This window comes from Rattus norvegicus, chromosome 6 (genome assembly GCF_021556685.1).
Source record: "Rattus norvegicus strain SHRSP/BbbUtx chromosome 6, alternate assembly SHRSP_T2T, whole genome shotgun sequence".
NCBI lineage: Eukaryota > Metazoa > Chordata > Mammalia > Rodentia > Muridae > Rattus > Rattus norvegicus.
In genome coordinates, this window is record NC_141539.1 from 124,390,758 (window position 1) to 124,406,440 (window position 15,683).

Below are 15,683 nucleotides of genomic sequence, written 5' to 3' on the forward strand. Positions count from 1 at the left end.
GTGACTGCGACTTGCTTGGTTATAGAAGGAAGGCTTTTTCCTCCTGAGTTATGTAGACATTCATATGTGTGCATGTTTATGTACATGTGTGTGGAAGCCAGAGTTCAACCCTGAGTGTACTGTTCCTCCGAGCTGTTTACCTTGTATTTTGAAAGGGGATCTATCACTGGAACCAGGGCCTTGACAACTAGGAATGACTGGCTGACCGCACAGCTTCAGGAATCCTCCTGTGTCTATCTCCCCAGAGCTGGGGCTAAAAGCACACATCTCAGTTTCCACTTTTTTTTTCCCACTTGGGTGCTGGGGACTAAACTCAGGTCCTCACACTCGTGCAACAAACACTTTAGCCAATGAGCCCATCTCCCCAGCTCCTGAATTTTCTATTTGTTTGAAAAGTAAAGTTGATGCTGCTTTAAAAATCATACATTCAAGCATCTCCCCATCAAACTCCGCTAGGAGAAATCCCTTGCTCTCCAGAACCAGGCAAAGAGATCCACAAGGTGCAGAAGCCATCTCAGAGCTGTGTGGCAATGATGAGGCTGCAATGGCTGATGAGGAACCAGAAGGGAGAAAGATGGGGAAGGAATGGGAGAGACACATGTAGAAGCGTTGGATCACCGTGGGGACAAGTGCTGTTTAAGACTAAAATATCTATGCTGGGGTTTTAAATAGATGAGCACAAAGTGATGTGAGCACCCACTGATGTCAGTCCTGAAAACACTGATACTTTAGGGTGACTCTTCCCAACGCGCTCTCCAAAGATGTAAATGCTACTTGTCTCTGACGAGGCAAGCCGCCGCCGCCTGCCGTCTGAATCACGTTTCCCCAGCTACTCTTTTTTCTGGCGCAAATTAATGATGTTGCAGTTTGCACGGGCAGATATTCAAAGGTGTTTAATCAGCTGTCTCTCATAAAATAAGGCATCTTTGGGGCTGTCACATTTACAAATAAAGAAGAAACACAGCCTGCGATTCCTCATAAAGTGGAGCCACTGTTCAGCTCCATTTGACGAGATAATGTTCCCAAGTACTTCCTCATGAATGCATAAACAGGGCACAGCTTGGGAAGTCCAGGCACACGCAGAGCATAAATATTACACGGGATACATTACCCAGACCCTGTGAGGAAGGGAATCTCAACCTTCCACTCCAGAGAAGAGGATGAGGGGCAATTCGGGCAGGGTGAAAGGTCGCCTGCTGGCTTCCGGTGAGTCTAGACTGCTGCCAGAGAGTGCTGAGCACAGCAGTAGAGTCAGGGTGTGGCAGAGGAGGGGATGGGGGGGTCGATGCTTTCTCGCAGAGGAGCATCCCTGCGCACAAGACGCAGATAACTGTTTTCTACCCCAGTCGTTTCTTTTATGGATGAAGTTGAGTAAAAATGTTAATGTTTATAGTGTCCCCAATATCATTGTCAGTCCACATGTCTACAGAATGCCTATGGAACAGTCAGTTTGCCAGAAGTAGCTCCTGGATCTGAAAAACCAAAAACCATGAAGACATTTCTGCTACTGAGGAACTCACGTTCTTGGTGAGGACAAATGCAGTCTGAATTCTTGGTGGCAACTGGACCCACTTCAGCCTAAGCTCATCAAAAATATTGGCAGGGGACTATAATAAACCCAGATAATGCAGTATTATTTAACAATTAAGAGGAACTGACCTGGATATCTAAAATGGCATCTCTGATCCTAAAAACATCAGCGAGATGTTACAGGAAACTGCCAGCAGACAAGGCCACCTTATACTTGAGGACATTGGGATAAGGAGACAGACAGTAGTTAGAAGTAGGAATGACGGTCAACCAGTAGCAAGAGTGAACATCTGTGAGTGGTCGAATGGTTGTGATGACCCCACACCTGCATGAGTATACTAGGAGCTATTGAACCGCATGTTCCCAACAGGTAAACTTTATAGTACTCAAATTATGTCTTATTACAGACACAACACCATAAGATGAGGTAATTTCCCCACGACTGTATATACTTAGTGCGTATCTTTTTTTTTTTTTTAAACTTTAGAGACTGGGTTATAGAATCAGGTACAGAGTTCGAGTGGGCTGAGAAATGACCACAACTGATCCATTGAGTGTTAGTTGCTACATTTTGTACCACCAGGGTCACTAATGTGGCTCCTTGACTTTGGGGCACCAGAAGAGGTGCAACTGCTGTAGTCGCCCTCTCTAAGTGAAGCGACCCTTCCTTTCTGTGCCACACAGTTCTCAGCCAAACTTGACCCAGGGTTTGCATCTGGCACAGACCATCAGCAGCTCTCACTTCCACTGGAAGGAGGCTGGAAGAGTGGGTAGCTGATGTTTTTCTTTCACCTTGAAGGAAGCAGGCTGTGCTTAGAAGGCATCCCACGTCTAGGGTGGGAATCTGGATGCTAGCTGTCTCCAGAAGAAAAAGAATGAATAGTCACTATAAATCAATTCCTAACCCTATTTCAGAGGTGCGCCCCACAGAGATGTATGTGGGGAATTACAGGGGCACTCTGTAGAAAGCGGGTGAATTTAGGCAGATTGGAGCTGAAGCAACAGTGTCTTGGAGAGAACCGAGCAATGGCGAGGCACTGACTAATGGGGTGCACAGAGGGGTAGGGCATCATAGACAGCAGTGTGTGCCATCGCCAGGCTCCGGGGGATGAAAGATGGTGTGGGAACTGATGGGCTTTGCTTCAGTGGGAGATGAGATGCTGTTCGTCTTGCTGGTACCAGATATCACTGGGGCTGATACCAGCAAGTCGGGGACTGAGCTGGGGATACGCGCATGTGCGAAGGCCAAGTTCAGCAATATAAGCAAAGAGAAGGCTCGGGTCAGACTCACATGCAGGGGAACTCAGAAAGCTACTCCAAGAGCAAGGTCTGAGCTGGAGGGGAGAGGAGGGATTGAAACTGGGAAGCGTTCATAAAACCAGGGGAGCAAGAATCAACTTTTGAGTAGCTGCGGGAGGCAAACTAAATCTAGGAGTGCCCTGAAGTCTAGTCTGGGTAACAGGAAATGAGGCCCACACAGGCCACTGGGAACAGCTTTTCTGAAGGTACCAGCTACCTAAGAAACCGAGCTTTTGTCAGACCTTGTAACTAAATTGATAATAAGCCTTGAGAGCATTTAAATACGTACAGCAATCTACTGCCCTACTGTGTGCTCATCCATTTAAGTGTAAATTATCTTCAAGAAAACTATGTAACTAACCTCACTGTACCTTACACTCCCCATGCAATCAACCTTTATAATCCAAGCTAACTACGTAGCTTTAATTTATTTTATTTTCTTATTTTTATGTGCCTGCATGTGTATGTGTATGCACTATGTCTGTGCCTAGTACCTACAGAGGTCAGAAGAGGATATCAGATCCTGGGGGACTGGAAGTACAGTTGGTTGTGAGTCACCGTGTAGGTGTTTGGGATGGATCCTGGGTCTTTTGCAAGAACAACAAGCTGAGCCAACTCCCTTGCTCTAAATGTGTAGCTTTAATTACAAACTTTGTACTTTTACACACTCTTGACACAGAAGTGTATGTGTGTGTGTGAGTGTGTGTATGAGCATGTGTGAGAGTGTGTGTGAATGTGTGAGAGTATGTGTGAGTGTGTGTGTAAGAGTGTGTGAGAGTATGTGTGAGTGTGTGTACGTGTGTGTTGAGTGTGTGTATGTGTGAGAGAGTCTGTGTGAGAGTGTGCTGTGACTATGTGTGAGTTGTCTGTGTGTGTGTGTGTGTATGTGTCTTGTGGTAATGGTTTGCTGAAAGCTGTCAACAGGTTAAGAGCAACCTTAAACAACTATTCATTATAAATGTTGGAAGCAACATGTGGATATAGGTCAACAACATCTGTGTGTGACTTCAAGCACTATTCTGGGTCAGTTGTGAATAAAATAACTTCTTCCCCTTTAAAACCTGTTAAAGATTTCTATTAAAAAAGAATTTCTTATTACATTCTCATGATGGTTGCTGTGTTGTTCAATAAATACAGAGCAAAGCCCTTTGTTCATGATAGACAATGGAGACAGACTTCTGACATACTCATTAGACAAACAACTGACAGGTAGCAGACACAAAAGGAGAAGTAGAGAATTCTAACTTGGGCTTTCTCCCAGACTAAACTACTCCGAGGGGAAGGTTTTATGTTTTTGGTACCAATGGAATAATTGGCTTAGTTTCGAACAGATTTAATGACAGGTGCCCATTGGATGGTCAAGATGTCTGTTGGATACATGAGTCAGTTCAGGGCAAGGATTAGATGATATAATTTGGCACGTCAGTCTACATTTCAGACTACAAAGGGGTGATTAGTTCATCCGAGTGGAGCCTGGGAATGGAGACGGAGAAAAGCAGAATCTTTGATATCAAACATTTATGTTTAAGATGCAGGTGGCAGAAAGGTTGCAAAGGGAGGGACTGGAGCAAACTCCAGAACAGTGGGTCCTTCTAAAGATGTGTGGTCTACCACATTACCACAGAGGAGGGGACAAGGAAGGGCTGGGCTGAAAAAAAATCCCCTTTAGTCTTAAACAGGCGAACGTACTCAGGATCTCTAGTAGAAGCAACCACAGAAGGTTTAGCTGCCTTAAGCCTTAGTTTCACTTTTTTTTTTTTTTGAGACAGGATCTCATCTATAACTTCAGTTGGCCTGGAACTTTCATTCTTGCCTAAGTGCTAAGATGACATCCTTGTGCCCCACGCTTGTCTTGAAAGTTACAGTTTGGGTTTAGAAGATGACACCATGGATATTGAGTAAATACAGTCACACTTTTAAAAATGTGTATCTATTCATTTTTTTGTTGTTATTGTTGTTGAGACAGGACCACATGTATCCCAGGCTAATCTCAAATTGTAGCTGAAGATGACCTCGAACTTCTGATCCTTTTGCCTTTCTCCTGGGTGCTGAGGTTTCTGCATGGCCGGAGATGGAACTCAGGGCTTCGGCCGTCCTAGGAACATACTCTGTTAACTGAGCCATGTTCATCAGCACTAAAGGAAACCAGAATGGATGAATAGCTCTTGGTAAGCCTATGATGTGGATCCTCAAGTCTTTCTCTTGTGCTGCCCAATTCTTTTGAATGGGGTCAGGGATGGCAAATGATTCTCGTCTCGTGAATCACCTTCCTTGACCTGCGATGGTAGAGGAAAGAGCTCTGGGGAGTACCCAGCGTCAGCCAGGAAAGTGCTGTGGATGATGAGCAGCATCTGTCTGGCTGTCAGGACAAGAAGTAAGACAGTGGCAACAAGCAAGCTTTGGGAGTGAGCAGCGTGTTGGCGGCTTGCTGGGGCATCTGGTTCAGAAGCTCCCCTGAGGTGTTCTTCTCCTCTCTCTGATTCGTATCATGTTATAAGAAGGCAGTGTCCCATTGTCTCGGGGATGTTTGTAACTCCATTACACAGATCCCTATACCTCTGTCCATCACCTATTAGCACAGCAAGGCAAGGCAAAATATTTAGCAGGTTCAATTTTAAAACAAATAAGGAAATAGGAATCGTCACGTTTTACATCTGTTCCATTGTACAGATGAGTAAGTCCTCTCCGGCTTGCTCTGTGTGCATGGCGTTACTGCCGGAGTACCACTTGGCACGTCTCTCCAAAGAATGGTCTCCATGTTTACTCAGAGAAAGGAAGCTTCACCCCCAAACCTCAGAGCATTCCTGATGAGCTCAGGAACTGTTATTCTGCTCTGGCTACAGAGAGGCGAAGTAGTTTCCCTGTAGCTAAGTCATTCCTCTGCTGAAGCCTGTGACTCATCCCTCAATCATCCAAATCTTGACGGCTATTGGTACCAGAGACCAAAACAGACACTACATGAGGATGCCTATGTTAGTGGAGGAATGCATTTGAATTCAGTTTGCACTTGGCTGTGTTTGGGGTACCTCTGGTTCAGCCCTACAGATTCACTGGGCTGTGGATATCTGGAGTTGAGGAAAGAAGCCAACTATTGGCTCAGACAAACTTGCTCCCCCAAGGCAAACACTATGATGTTCACATTTACCAATTTTTCTCCTGTAAATATGGCCTCTGTGGCTGATTTGAGCTTACCAATGGTTTAAAAACAGCTTTTCAATTTCCTAAACCTTTGAAAGCCCTGTGGTGCTCTCCTGGGTATACACAAGGCCAGACGCAGCACAAACTAGAGGCCAAGAAGAGGAATACACATCTCAAGCCAGCAACACCAGACAAAAGCCACAAAGGTCTTAAAACACAACAGCTGTGGCATGAAGGAAGAAACGGGCCAAAGACCTGCCTGTTGGGCATCCTAAGTCCTCAGCATCCTGAACCTCCCTCCCCCTACCCCTCCTGGGACACACAAAATCCTAAGAGGGTAAGAATTCATAAGGTCCCCAACTCACCGTCTAGCTCTCTAAAACCCAAACCCATAGACTAGGGTTCAAAGGCAGGACCTAAAGAGGTGACTCCATGAGAATCTCCATCTAAAAACCTCACCCCAGGCAGTGACAGAAACCACCTGTGAAAGTTCCCCCTCCTCAAGGCAGTCTTCAAATGCACTACCAAGGAGGTCTGCAAGCAGCCAGGCTAAGGGAATTAGCAGAAAAGACCTCTTGCTAGATAAGGTCAGAATAAAGGAAGGATGCATCCCGGAAACGCAGCAGGTGCACGAGGCCTCAAAGAAGGGACAATGAGGCTTTGGCCTGTGTGCCTAGCATTGGCTGCTTGGCAGTCACATAGTTAACCCATGGAGCCAGTCAGTAACTTTGAGCTATCAGTTGTTCTACTCATCGTCTTTATTTTCCTGAGAGACTGACTATCGTCCCAGGCATGGATTGGTACTGCCACTGATCTGCTATGCAGACGATATGCAGCATCCCCTACTGTGGAAAGGATGCCGAGGCCCCGACTCTGTATGATGCTATAATGGTCAGATGTCCTTTTACTATTGGCGCTCTAGCTGTTGGGTTGCATCTTCTAAGCTAGGTGGAGTAAGCTTCCCCTTGATTCTAGGAACTTGATTGACTCTAACAATTATTGTGACTTCTACTTCAGCCAAGGATTTGTGCACTGCAGGAACTATTGGACACTGGGTCAAGCAAGCAGTGGGTATCTAATTTACATTGTAACTTATCCCAACTATTATTATCTTATTTATCATTATCAAAATCTTACCAGTTGGCCTCTTTAACCCCACTTACACTGGGTAGCCGAGGCTCAAAAAGATTAAGTAAATTTTAAAAATGCAGTTCTGAGGATCAGACCCCTGCACCAGGAGACTCCACCATGGCCAAACTTGAAGACCTGCAGAGCAGCCAGTGTACCTGAAGCTCCTGGATCTTCAAGTGTTTTTCAAAGAAAATTGATAGAGCAAGTGACAAGAGTCTAAGAATAAAACCGTGTGTCCACACCGAAGGTCTGCACAAGGTTCTCCACTCTGAGGGTCTGCATAAGGCTCTGTGTGAGCAGATCCATCTGGTTTTCTGTGTTTGTCCTGAGCAGCCTGGGTTGTCTGATTCACAAGAATGTTTTGAAAATGATCTGAGACGTGTTGTTGCCTTGGGGTTCACGTGCTCATCACAGCTGATCAGAGAGCATCTCGATTTCTTCAAGGTCAAGAGGTACTGACATTCTGGGGAGGTACAATAGAAGTGGCTAGGAGGGGGGTTGGGGATTTAGCTCAGTGGTAGAGTGCTTGCCTAGGAAGCGCAAGGCCCTGGGTTCGGTCCCCAGCTCCGAAAAAAAAAAAAAAAAAAAAAGAAGTGGCTAGGAGGTCCAAGACATCATGACAGGAGGTGGACCGGTCCCATTAGTTGGGTACATTAGTAATTATAGAAATGGCTGTAAGGGAAAAGAAGACAAAGAGTCATATGATTTGTGGAACACTCATGAAAGTCCTGTTACTCACCTTCAAGGTCCCTTACTGACCTGATAGTCCTCCAGCAAATCATGGGCCCCAGGACATTCCACAGAGACAGGAAAAGTATTGAAGACAGTGTTTCTTTTCTTCATTAGTCATGATCTCCTTCACCAATTATCATGGGAATTTTCCTCTCCTGCTGGTCAAGTGCCAAGGAGAGAGTCAAGGACCAGCAGGAGGAATGCTATGGGTCACCTTGAGGGCATAGCAGCAGATGAGTCAGAATGGGGGCGGGTGGCTGGGTACCAACTCACAGCCCTAATTGCATTAGCACCTTGGCCCGGTTCATGCTCAGCCTGCATGGTAGACTGAGAGCAGGAAGGCCTGATTTAATTTCAGTCTAAAATGGTGCACTTCCTCGTGACAAGAGCAGCAGACTCTGGCAGAGTGGCAAACTCTCCTTCCTCCCCTACAAAAAGTCACTCATTGCTCTCAAGGACAAACTGGAAGTGACCCAGGTTCTGTCTTTCCTACCATGGCTGTACACTTGGTTTCTAATCTTGTGGAACTTCTTGTCCGGTGGCCTGCGTAACATCTGAAGAGAGTCCTTCCCACTTATATAATGGCTCCTGTGTCCTTTCCTGTGTACAGCCACATCTTCCACACTGGTCAACAACCTATTAAGTTAGTTCTCTAGGCAATTTTGCAGTGAGAAAGGCCTCCTATCTACACAGGAAAGTTTCTTGATTCTTCCTTACAGAGCCTACAGAACTTGCTTCATGGAGACTTGAGATCGGTGTCCCTTAGGCACATCAGTCTTCCTCTGGTGTGCTTGAGGGAAGGAGTTTTTCTCATGCTCAATGTCAAGTTGGGCCAAGAACTCTTTTAGAAGGTAGCTTGCCTTTACACCACTTTGCAATTCCAGTTAATGGTCTGTCCACGATATCTGAAAAGAAACCCCAGAAACTTCCTCCACCATAAGCATAGGTCTAAGTCGGAGGCCTCCTGACTTTTCGTTCTGGATGATCCCATTAGATTTGGCGACTAGCAGTAAGCAGATAGCAAGTATTTCAATGTTAGAACAAACACCATCGGATCGTCCTCAGCTTTAGAAAACATAAATACAGCAGACACGGGACTTTGACAGTTTGGTATTTTATTCCTTTTTTTTTTCTGTTTTCCTCCAAACGCAGCAGTCGAGCAGTCAGTTATTCTGTCTTCTCTGTTCTTTCGTGTCTAGAAGACTCACCTTCAAAGCTTCAAAAGAGATGACAATCACATCAAGATAAAAACAGAAGCAAAAAAAAGGTCCTCGTGAGATCACAGCCACTTTGCAGGGGGAAAAGGAATGTTTTCTGCCATCTCTTACTTCTGAAAACGCGGGGAGAACAGAAGGAAGCGTAGACCGTTCAATTCATTTCGCTGAAGCATAAAGAAAACCACAAGGTTTTGATCTGCAGACTGGAGAGGTTGTTGACACAGGGGGAGTATGTCACGTTCACTTGGACCCTGAGTCCCTGAGAAATGAAACTTCCTGCAAGGGGGACAAGCGAGATCCTTCTTCCTCTGCCTAGGATGACCATGGGTCATGACTGCTCTCCAGTGTCCTTAGTTTTTGCTGTTTCTCTCCCAGTGTCGTCGTGATCTGTATGACCTGGTGGGAGGTGTTGGACTTGTTTACATCTGATACGCAAAGGCAAGAACAGACCTGTAAATGACATCCGGAAAATGGCCAAGAAGTCACATCCTTACCTACACTGGTATAAGAACGAAAATGGCCCATCAGTAATCAGGCCTGGAGGGAGGAGAGGTTCAGGGAGCCCTAGCTCTACCGCTGCTCTCTTTGTCTCTGTAGATGCAAGCAGAGGGCGAACATTACCTTCAGTTATACACCCCTTGGTGACCAAATCTAAAGGTCACACAGATGGTCCTGGTGAAACGAAATGCTCATTAAACCAAACCCCAAGCCACGTTTGTGGAAAGGAACTGTTAGGGACAAGGGGAGGGGGATGATGGGAACAGGAAGGAGGTAGGAGAAAGGGATGGGAGGGAGAAACTACAGAGCATTGTATACGTGTATGAGATAGTCAACAAAATTAATCAGTTTAAAAAAAAGTGTCATTTTATCCCTCAGGTGGCAGCCACCAAGCGGTGGCTATCGTGAGACTCAGAGGACTCCCTCAGCTTCATACTCTTTGCTTCCATTCATGTCTTTCCAGTGCAGTCACGGCCACTGAGTGTGCTAAGAAACTCCATGAGACGTCATTACCTCACACACTAGGATGGGAATGGTGCCTGCATTGAATTCTGTGCTATCCACCAACTGCACCAGACAGCCCCTCCTGTGCTTCCACAAGGCAGCCCCAAGGCTCCTTCTTTACCTGTATTTTTGAGACAGCGTATTTCTGTGTTGCCCAGGCAAGCCTTGAACTGGAGGCTCCTTCCTCAGCCTTCTCCGTGCCGAGATTATAGGCACACGTACCACACCCAGCTGTCAATACTCTCGATATATAGTCTTAAAATGGGCACTCTATACTCGTCATTGCCTGGATAAACCCATCCAATGCCTCCCCTTCCTCAGAATTAAATTCACACTTGTTAGGTTTGCTTAAAGGGCAGTTCGAGATGATCTCTGACGCAGCCTTGCAGCACCCTGTCTCCTCCCCTTACCTTTCCTGCTGAGTCTGTGGTGGTCTGGACGAGGGGGTTACCCAGTTCAGTTGCTTAGATATGGTTCTGATTATTCCTAGGAAGATGTTTGGGGATGTGACTATAACTTAAATCCATGAACTCTCGGATGCTCAATACACCTTATCCAGTCCACCAAAGGCCTAAACGAAACAGGAGGGTGATCTTACGTGCTGTGAGAGAACTCACTTCCCTGGGACAGGAGCCCGGCTGATCTTGGATTTATTAGCCTCTCAAATTATATGGACCATTTCCACATGACAAACCTCTCCCCCAGTATAAACCCTATGTTGGTTCTGTTTCTCTAAAGAGCCCGGACTCATGTGAACTTTGACACCAGGGAAGAGAGATGTCCAGGGGCTACCATAGTAAAAAGCCACAGGCTGGGTGACTTAGACAGCTGTCCCTCACAGTTCTGCAGGTTGAACATGAGCAGGGTTGGCTCCTCCTGCCTTATAGCTGACTGCTTTATCCTGGTACCCTCACTCCTTGCCTTGGGTTTTACTGGAGTAGGCTTTCTTCCTAGTATCTCATTTACCCTTAACCACGTCCTTAAAGGTTTGTCTCCAAATAGAGCTGAAAATCAGGATCTCCATGTATGGATTCGGAGAGAACATAATTCAGTCCATAACACAGTCTAGGCTCCCACTGTGCTGAACTGGTTTCCTGGTAAATCTTCCAAGTATCCTGTGGTCCTTCCCATACCATGAACGCTTCCCAATTCTTCTTTGCTAAGTTCACCGCGGTTCAAAGTGAACTGTGTTCAAAGATAATAAATTGAATTAAGGGAGTAGTGACTTTGAAGCAAGAGCCTACCCAGCTAAATTTAGATCAAGGCATGGTGGTAAACACTTTTAATCCCAGGAGATAAAGCCAAGCAGATCTCTGAGCCCAAGGCCAGTCTGGGACAGAGCAAGTTCTAGGTGAAGAAAAATCTAAATCCAGGCTTGGTGGACCACATCTTTAATCTCAGTGCTTAGAAGACAGGCATGCAGATCTCTGAGTTCAAAGTCAGTTTATAGAGCAAGTTCCTGGACAGCCAAGCTTAGACAGTGAAGGAGTTGGAAAACAGAAAGCTGGTGATAATGTAATAGAACAAGGCAGGAGGGCATGTTCCAGCCCCAGCAAGCAGCAGAACTCTGCAGCTTTGGACATGTGGCTCTGGCTTTAGAGTCCAGAACAGAAGGGACAATTGATGCTGGTTAGCTAGAACTAAGAAATTAGTGGTGATTAAGAAGAGACCAGCACCACTTGAGGTAAAATCCTTTGGAAAATGTTTTCTGAGAGCACAAAGAAGCTGTGCTCCAGAGATAGTCAAGGTTGAACCTACTGAAGCTGCTGTATTTGGTTATGTGTAAGAATCACCCAGCTGGTACTGGTTTTGAAGGCATGAAGGGGTCATAAAGAACAGCTGAGGCTTAGCCCTGTGAGAGGCCATGGAAGGCCATTGGTGAAAGTGCAGCCTCAGTTGTAGTTAATGGCCCAGGACTGAAGGGGTCATGCAAAGGAGGTGAGGCTTGGCACCATGAAGAGAGCCTATGAGAGGCTATTGGTGAAGCCTAGTTACAACAGAAGACCCCAGCATATTGGAGATGCCAATACCACGGGATGATCACCAAGAACAGCAATGGCAGTGGAGGGGATCAACCTGAGCTTAGAGTGCTACAGAGGGCAGAGCTAGAGAAGTGATGCCAGCCCTTTGGAGGAGCCCAGAAGATCATGTGTGGATATGAAGCTGTAACATTGACGTTGCCTTGTAGACCCCAAGATATTCAACATGCCACAGCCATAGATGACCTGCTGAGGAAAGCTGCTAAAAGGGAGTGGAACCAGCCCAGGAGAAAGAAGTTTGTTGCAGTCAACAAAGATGAAAAAGGATTTGGAGATCTGTAGACTGCTTTAACATCAGACATGGAGATGCAGGGTTTGGAGTTTGCCCAGTGGGTTTCCTGTCTTGCTTTGGAATGATTGGATGAATCTCAGAAGAGACTTTGAAATTTTAACATTTGTTTGACTTTTAACATTGTTGAGACTACTATAGACTATGGGGACCTTTGAAATTGGACTAAATGCATTTTGCATTATGCTATGTTTAGGTATGGCCCCATAGACTTATGTGAACAAGCTGATAGGAGCCAGGGAGTGGATTATGATGGTTTGTATATGCTCAGCCCAGGGAAGTGGCACTTTTAAGAGGTGTGGCCTTGTTGGAGTAGGTGTGTCACTGTGGGTGTGGGCTTTAATACCCTTGTCCTAGCTGCCTGGAAGTCAGTATTCTGCTAGCAGCTTTCAGATGAAGATGTAGAACTCTCAGCTCCTCCTGCACCATGCCTGCCTGGGTCCTGCCATGTTCCCACCTTGATCATACTGTACTGAACCTCTGAACCTGTAAGCCAACTTCAATTAAATGTCCTTTACAAGACTTGCCTTGGTCATGATGTCTGCTCACAGCAGTAAAACCCTAAGACAGAGGACTTATTTTAATCTATACTGAAAAGAAATTGCTCTAAAAACAGTGATCCTGCAGGGTGCCCCAAAGTTGCCCCCAATGCGATTTGACCTACATGTTGTCAGTTGCAGGGAGGTATGACCTCACAGAGGAATGGTTCATTACTGCTCTGTCAGGCTTCAGTAGTGCGCACACCAGTCACCTTGGCAGGAAGGCATCCTCCAGATGGCCTGTCTGCCCTGAAGATGTGGGTTACGGTGGTGTCCCATAGCTTTATTGTTAAAGACAAGATGGGTCTAGATACTTTTCATCAAGGTGACGCTACCTGACATTCTCCACAGGTTCTTAGCTTCCCTTAGGGGGAAGCCAAATTCCCCCTAAGGCCATTTTCTTTGGGTCTAAAGTGCCAACACCCAGTGTTGTTGGTTGTTAGCTAAAGAGCTGGACCACAACTGGGGTCTTGGTGGAGGTGCTGGTTCTGGAGCCCATGGTGAAATTGTGGGTGGCAAGGAATTGATGTGGAGAATTTGCGGTGGTGGGTTGAGAGGATGGTAATCCAGAAAGTTTACATATGTGGATCTCTGGATGGCACAAGTGCCACACGGCATGCTTTACCTTCTGGGAAGCTCCTACCTACCCCTTTGCTTGGGCTTCAGGGCGACTTCCTACTCTAAAGGCTGCAGGCACCAGAGGCTTCCTTCCCTAGACCCCTCTCTGTCTGGAATATGTATATGACTCCACCACCCTGATTCTTGGTCAAAGTTCAGCCACCTCATAATGAAAAATACAATTAGTTCTTCAGCAGAAGCCCACTAACTTCTAGCATTGTTCAGAGGGCCAACGTCCAAAGAGTTCAAGGTAATCTCTGAACCCTGAGCCCTATAAAACAAAAAACTACATACATCCTTCCCATATACAATGGCATGGAGAGGACTGAGAGGACACCAAGGAAATATCTGACCAAAATAACCCTGAAACCCAGCAGGGGAAACAAACCTGCAACTTTATGTGCTTGAGCTAACAGTGAAGTTTGGCAGAAATGTGCACATGGTTCTGGGTTTGCAGGAACACAAAATGCAAAATTATGAGGTCCTAGGAGACTGCGCCAAGGTTCTGGAAAACTGCAGCGACGGGGCAATGTATGGCATGGATAGATTACCTGCAATGAGACCCTTAGAGCAGTGGTTCTCAACCTGTGGGTCTCGACCCCTTTGGGAGTTGAATGACCCGTTCATGAGGGTCACCTAAAATTATCTGCATATCTGATATTTACATTGCAATTCATAGCAGTAGTAAAATTACAGTTACTAAATAGCAGTGAAAATAATTTGATGGGTGGGGGTCACCATCACATGAGGAACTGTTAGGTATTAAGGGTCACAGTATTAGGAAGGTTGAGGACCACTGCTCTGTGTAATGCCATGTAAGTTTCAGTGGCAACCTGGTTTGAATATGCTTGGCTAGGGAGTGGCACGATTAGGAGGTATGGCCTTGTTAGAGTGGGTGAGGCCTTTTGGAGTAGGTGTGGCCTTGTTAGGGGAAGTGTGTCACTATGGGGTTGGGCTTTAAGACTCCCATGATCAGTCTCTTACCAATGTGGACTGAAACCCTCCTCCTGGCTGCCTGCAGAAGAGCGTCTCCTCCTAGCTGCCCCTTTAGATGAAGATGTAGAACTCTCAACTTGTCCAGTACCAAGTTAGCCTGCATGCTGCCATGCTTCCTGCTAGGATGATAATGGACTGGCCCTCTAGAACTGTAAGCCAGCCCCAATAATGTTTTCTTTATAAGACTTGCCTTGGTCACGATGTCTCCACAGCAGTGGAAACCCATGACTAAGACACAACCTAAGGAGTTAGAAATGCTGGGACCGTGAGACAAGTGCTAAGAAAAGCTGTGGGTACAGAGTGGAACCAGCCTGTGGGAGAGTTTATGTGTGTAGCAGATGGCAGAACTGACAGGTGGGGCGATCTAAGCCCAATGGAGTCTGGATGACATCACAACAAACCCTCTTCTACTCCAAAAGGTTATGACTCTTTGCACTAGTGATGCAAGAAATGACTCAAAACAAACATGACTTACCCCATGACTCATAAGCACTCCTGACTGCCTGGGCTCTGCTTGGCAAGACCTTATAGAGGCTGAGCCTCATTAATTCTCGTTATAGCCTCAGAGAGATTTTATTCATAACTCCTGTTGGCTACAAGAGGAGTTGTAAGCCCACAGGTATTTCACTGCATGGATAGATGAGAACATGGATATGTGAGAACCAGTGTTCAGATCTACAAAATGGCAGGCGTTTCAGTACCACCATCTACCCCACATGAAACTGGAAAAAAAAGGAAGGTTTCCAATGTTGTGGAGGGATAATCACAAAGGCTAGACCTAGAAGTAGTGTTTGGGGTCCTTTCCACTAACTTGTAAGCCGACTGTGCCCAGGAGCTTTTGTTTACTTGTCTTTGGAGGCCCTGTGCATGACACCCAAACTCTGGGCCAGTAGCTGTTGCAGGGATCTCAGGAGTGTTTACCAAGGCCCTCCTCACAGCAGGTGAGAGTGAAGCCCAGAGACGGGAGGGATGCTAGTTTGGGGGCTCTGCCCAGATGTCCACCCCTGCCTCTGCAAAAACCTGAGCTTCACATATAGGATTTTTGAGGAAGGCTCTAATCCACACACAGCCCCAAACAGGAGACTATTGGCACAAGGCAAGAAGACGCTGAAGTTTAGGCCGTAAATCTGAAGAATGGGAGATTTGTACTGGG

General features: G+C 46.2%; 1 protein-coding gene across 1 annotated transcript; it reads left to right on the forward strand.

The window, feature by feature from the left end:
* Positions 1–913: 913 nt before the first annotated feature.
* Positions 914–12,898, forward strand: Cpg1 (candidate plasticity gene 1). The gene is given in 2 exon segments (NM_178104.3): positions 914–1,206; positions 8,983–12,898. A coding segment is annotated over 1 exon segment (285 nt). The 5' UTR covers positions 914–1,206; positions 8,983–9,517; the 3' UTR covers positions 9,803–12,898.
* The last annotated feature ends 2,785 nt before the right edge of the window (positions 12,899–15,683 follow it).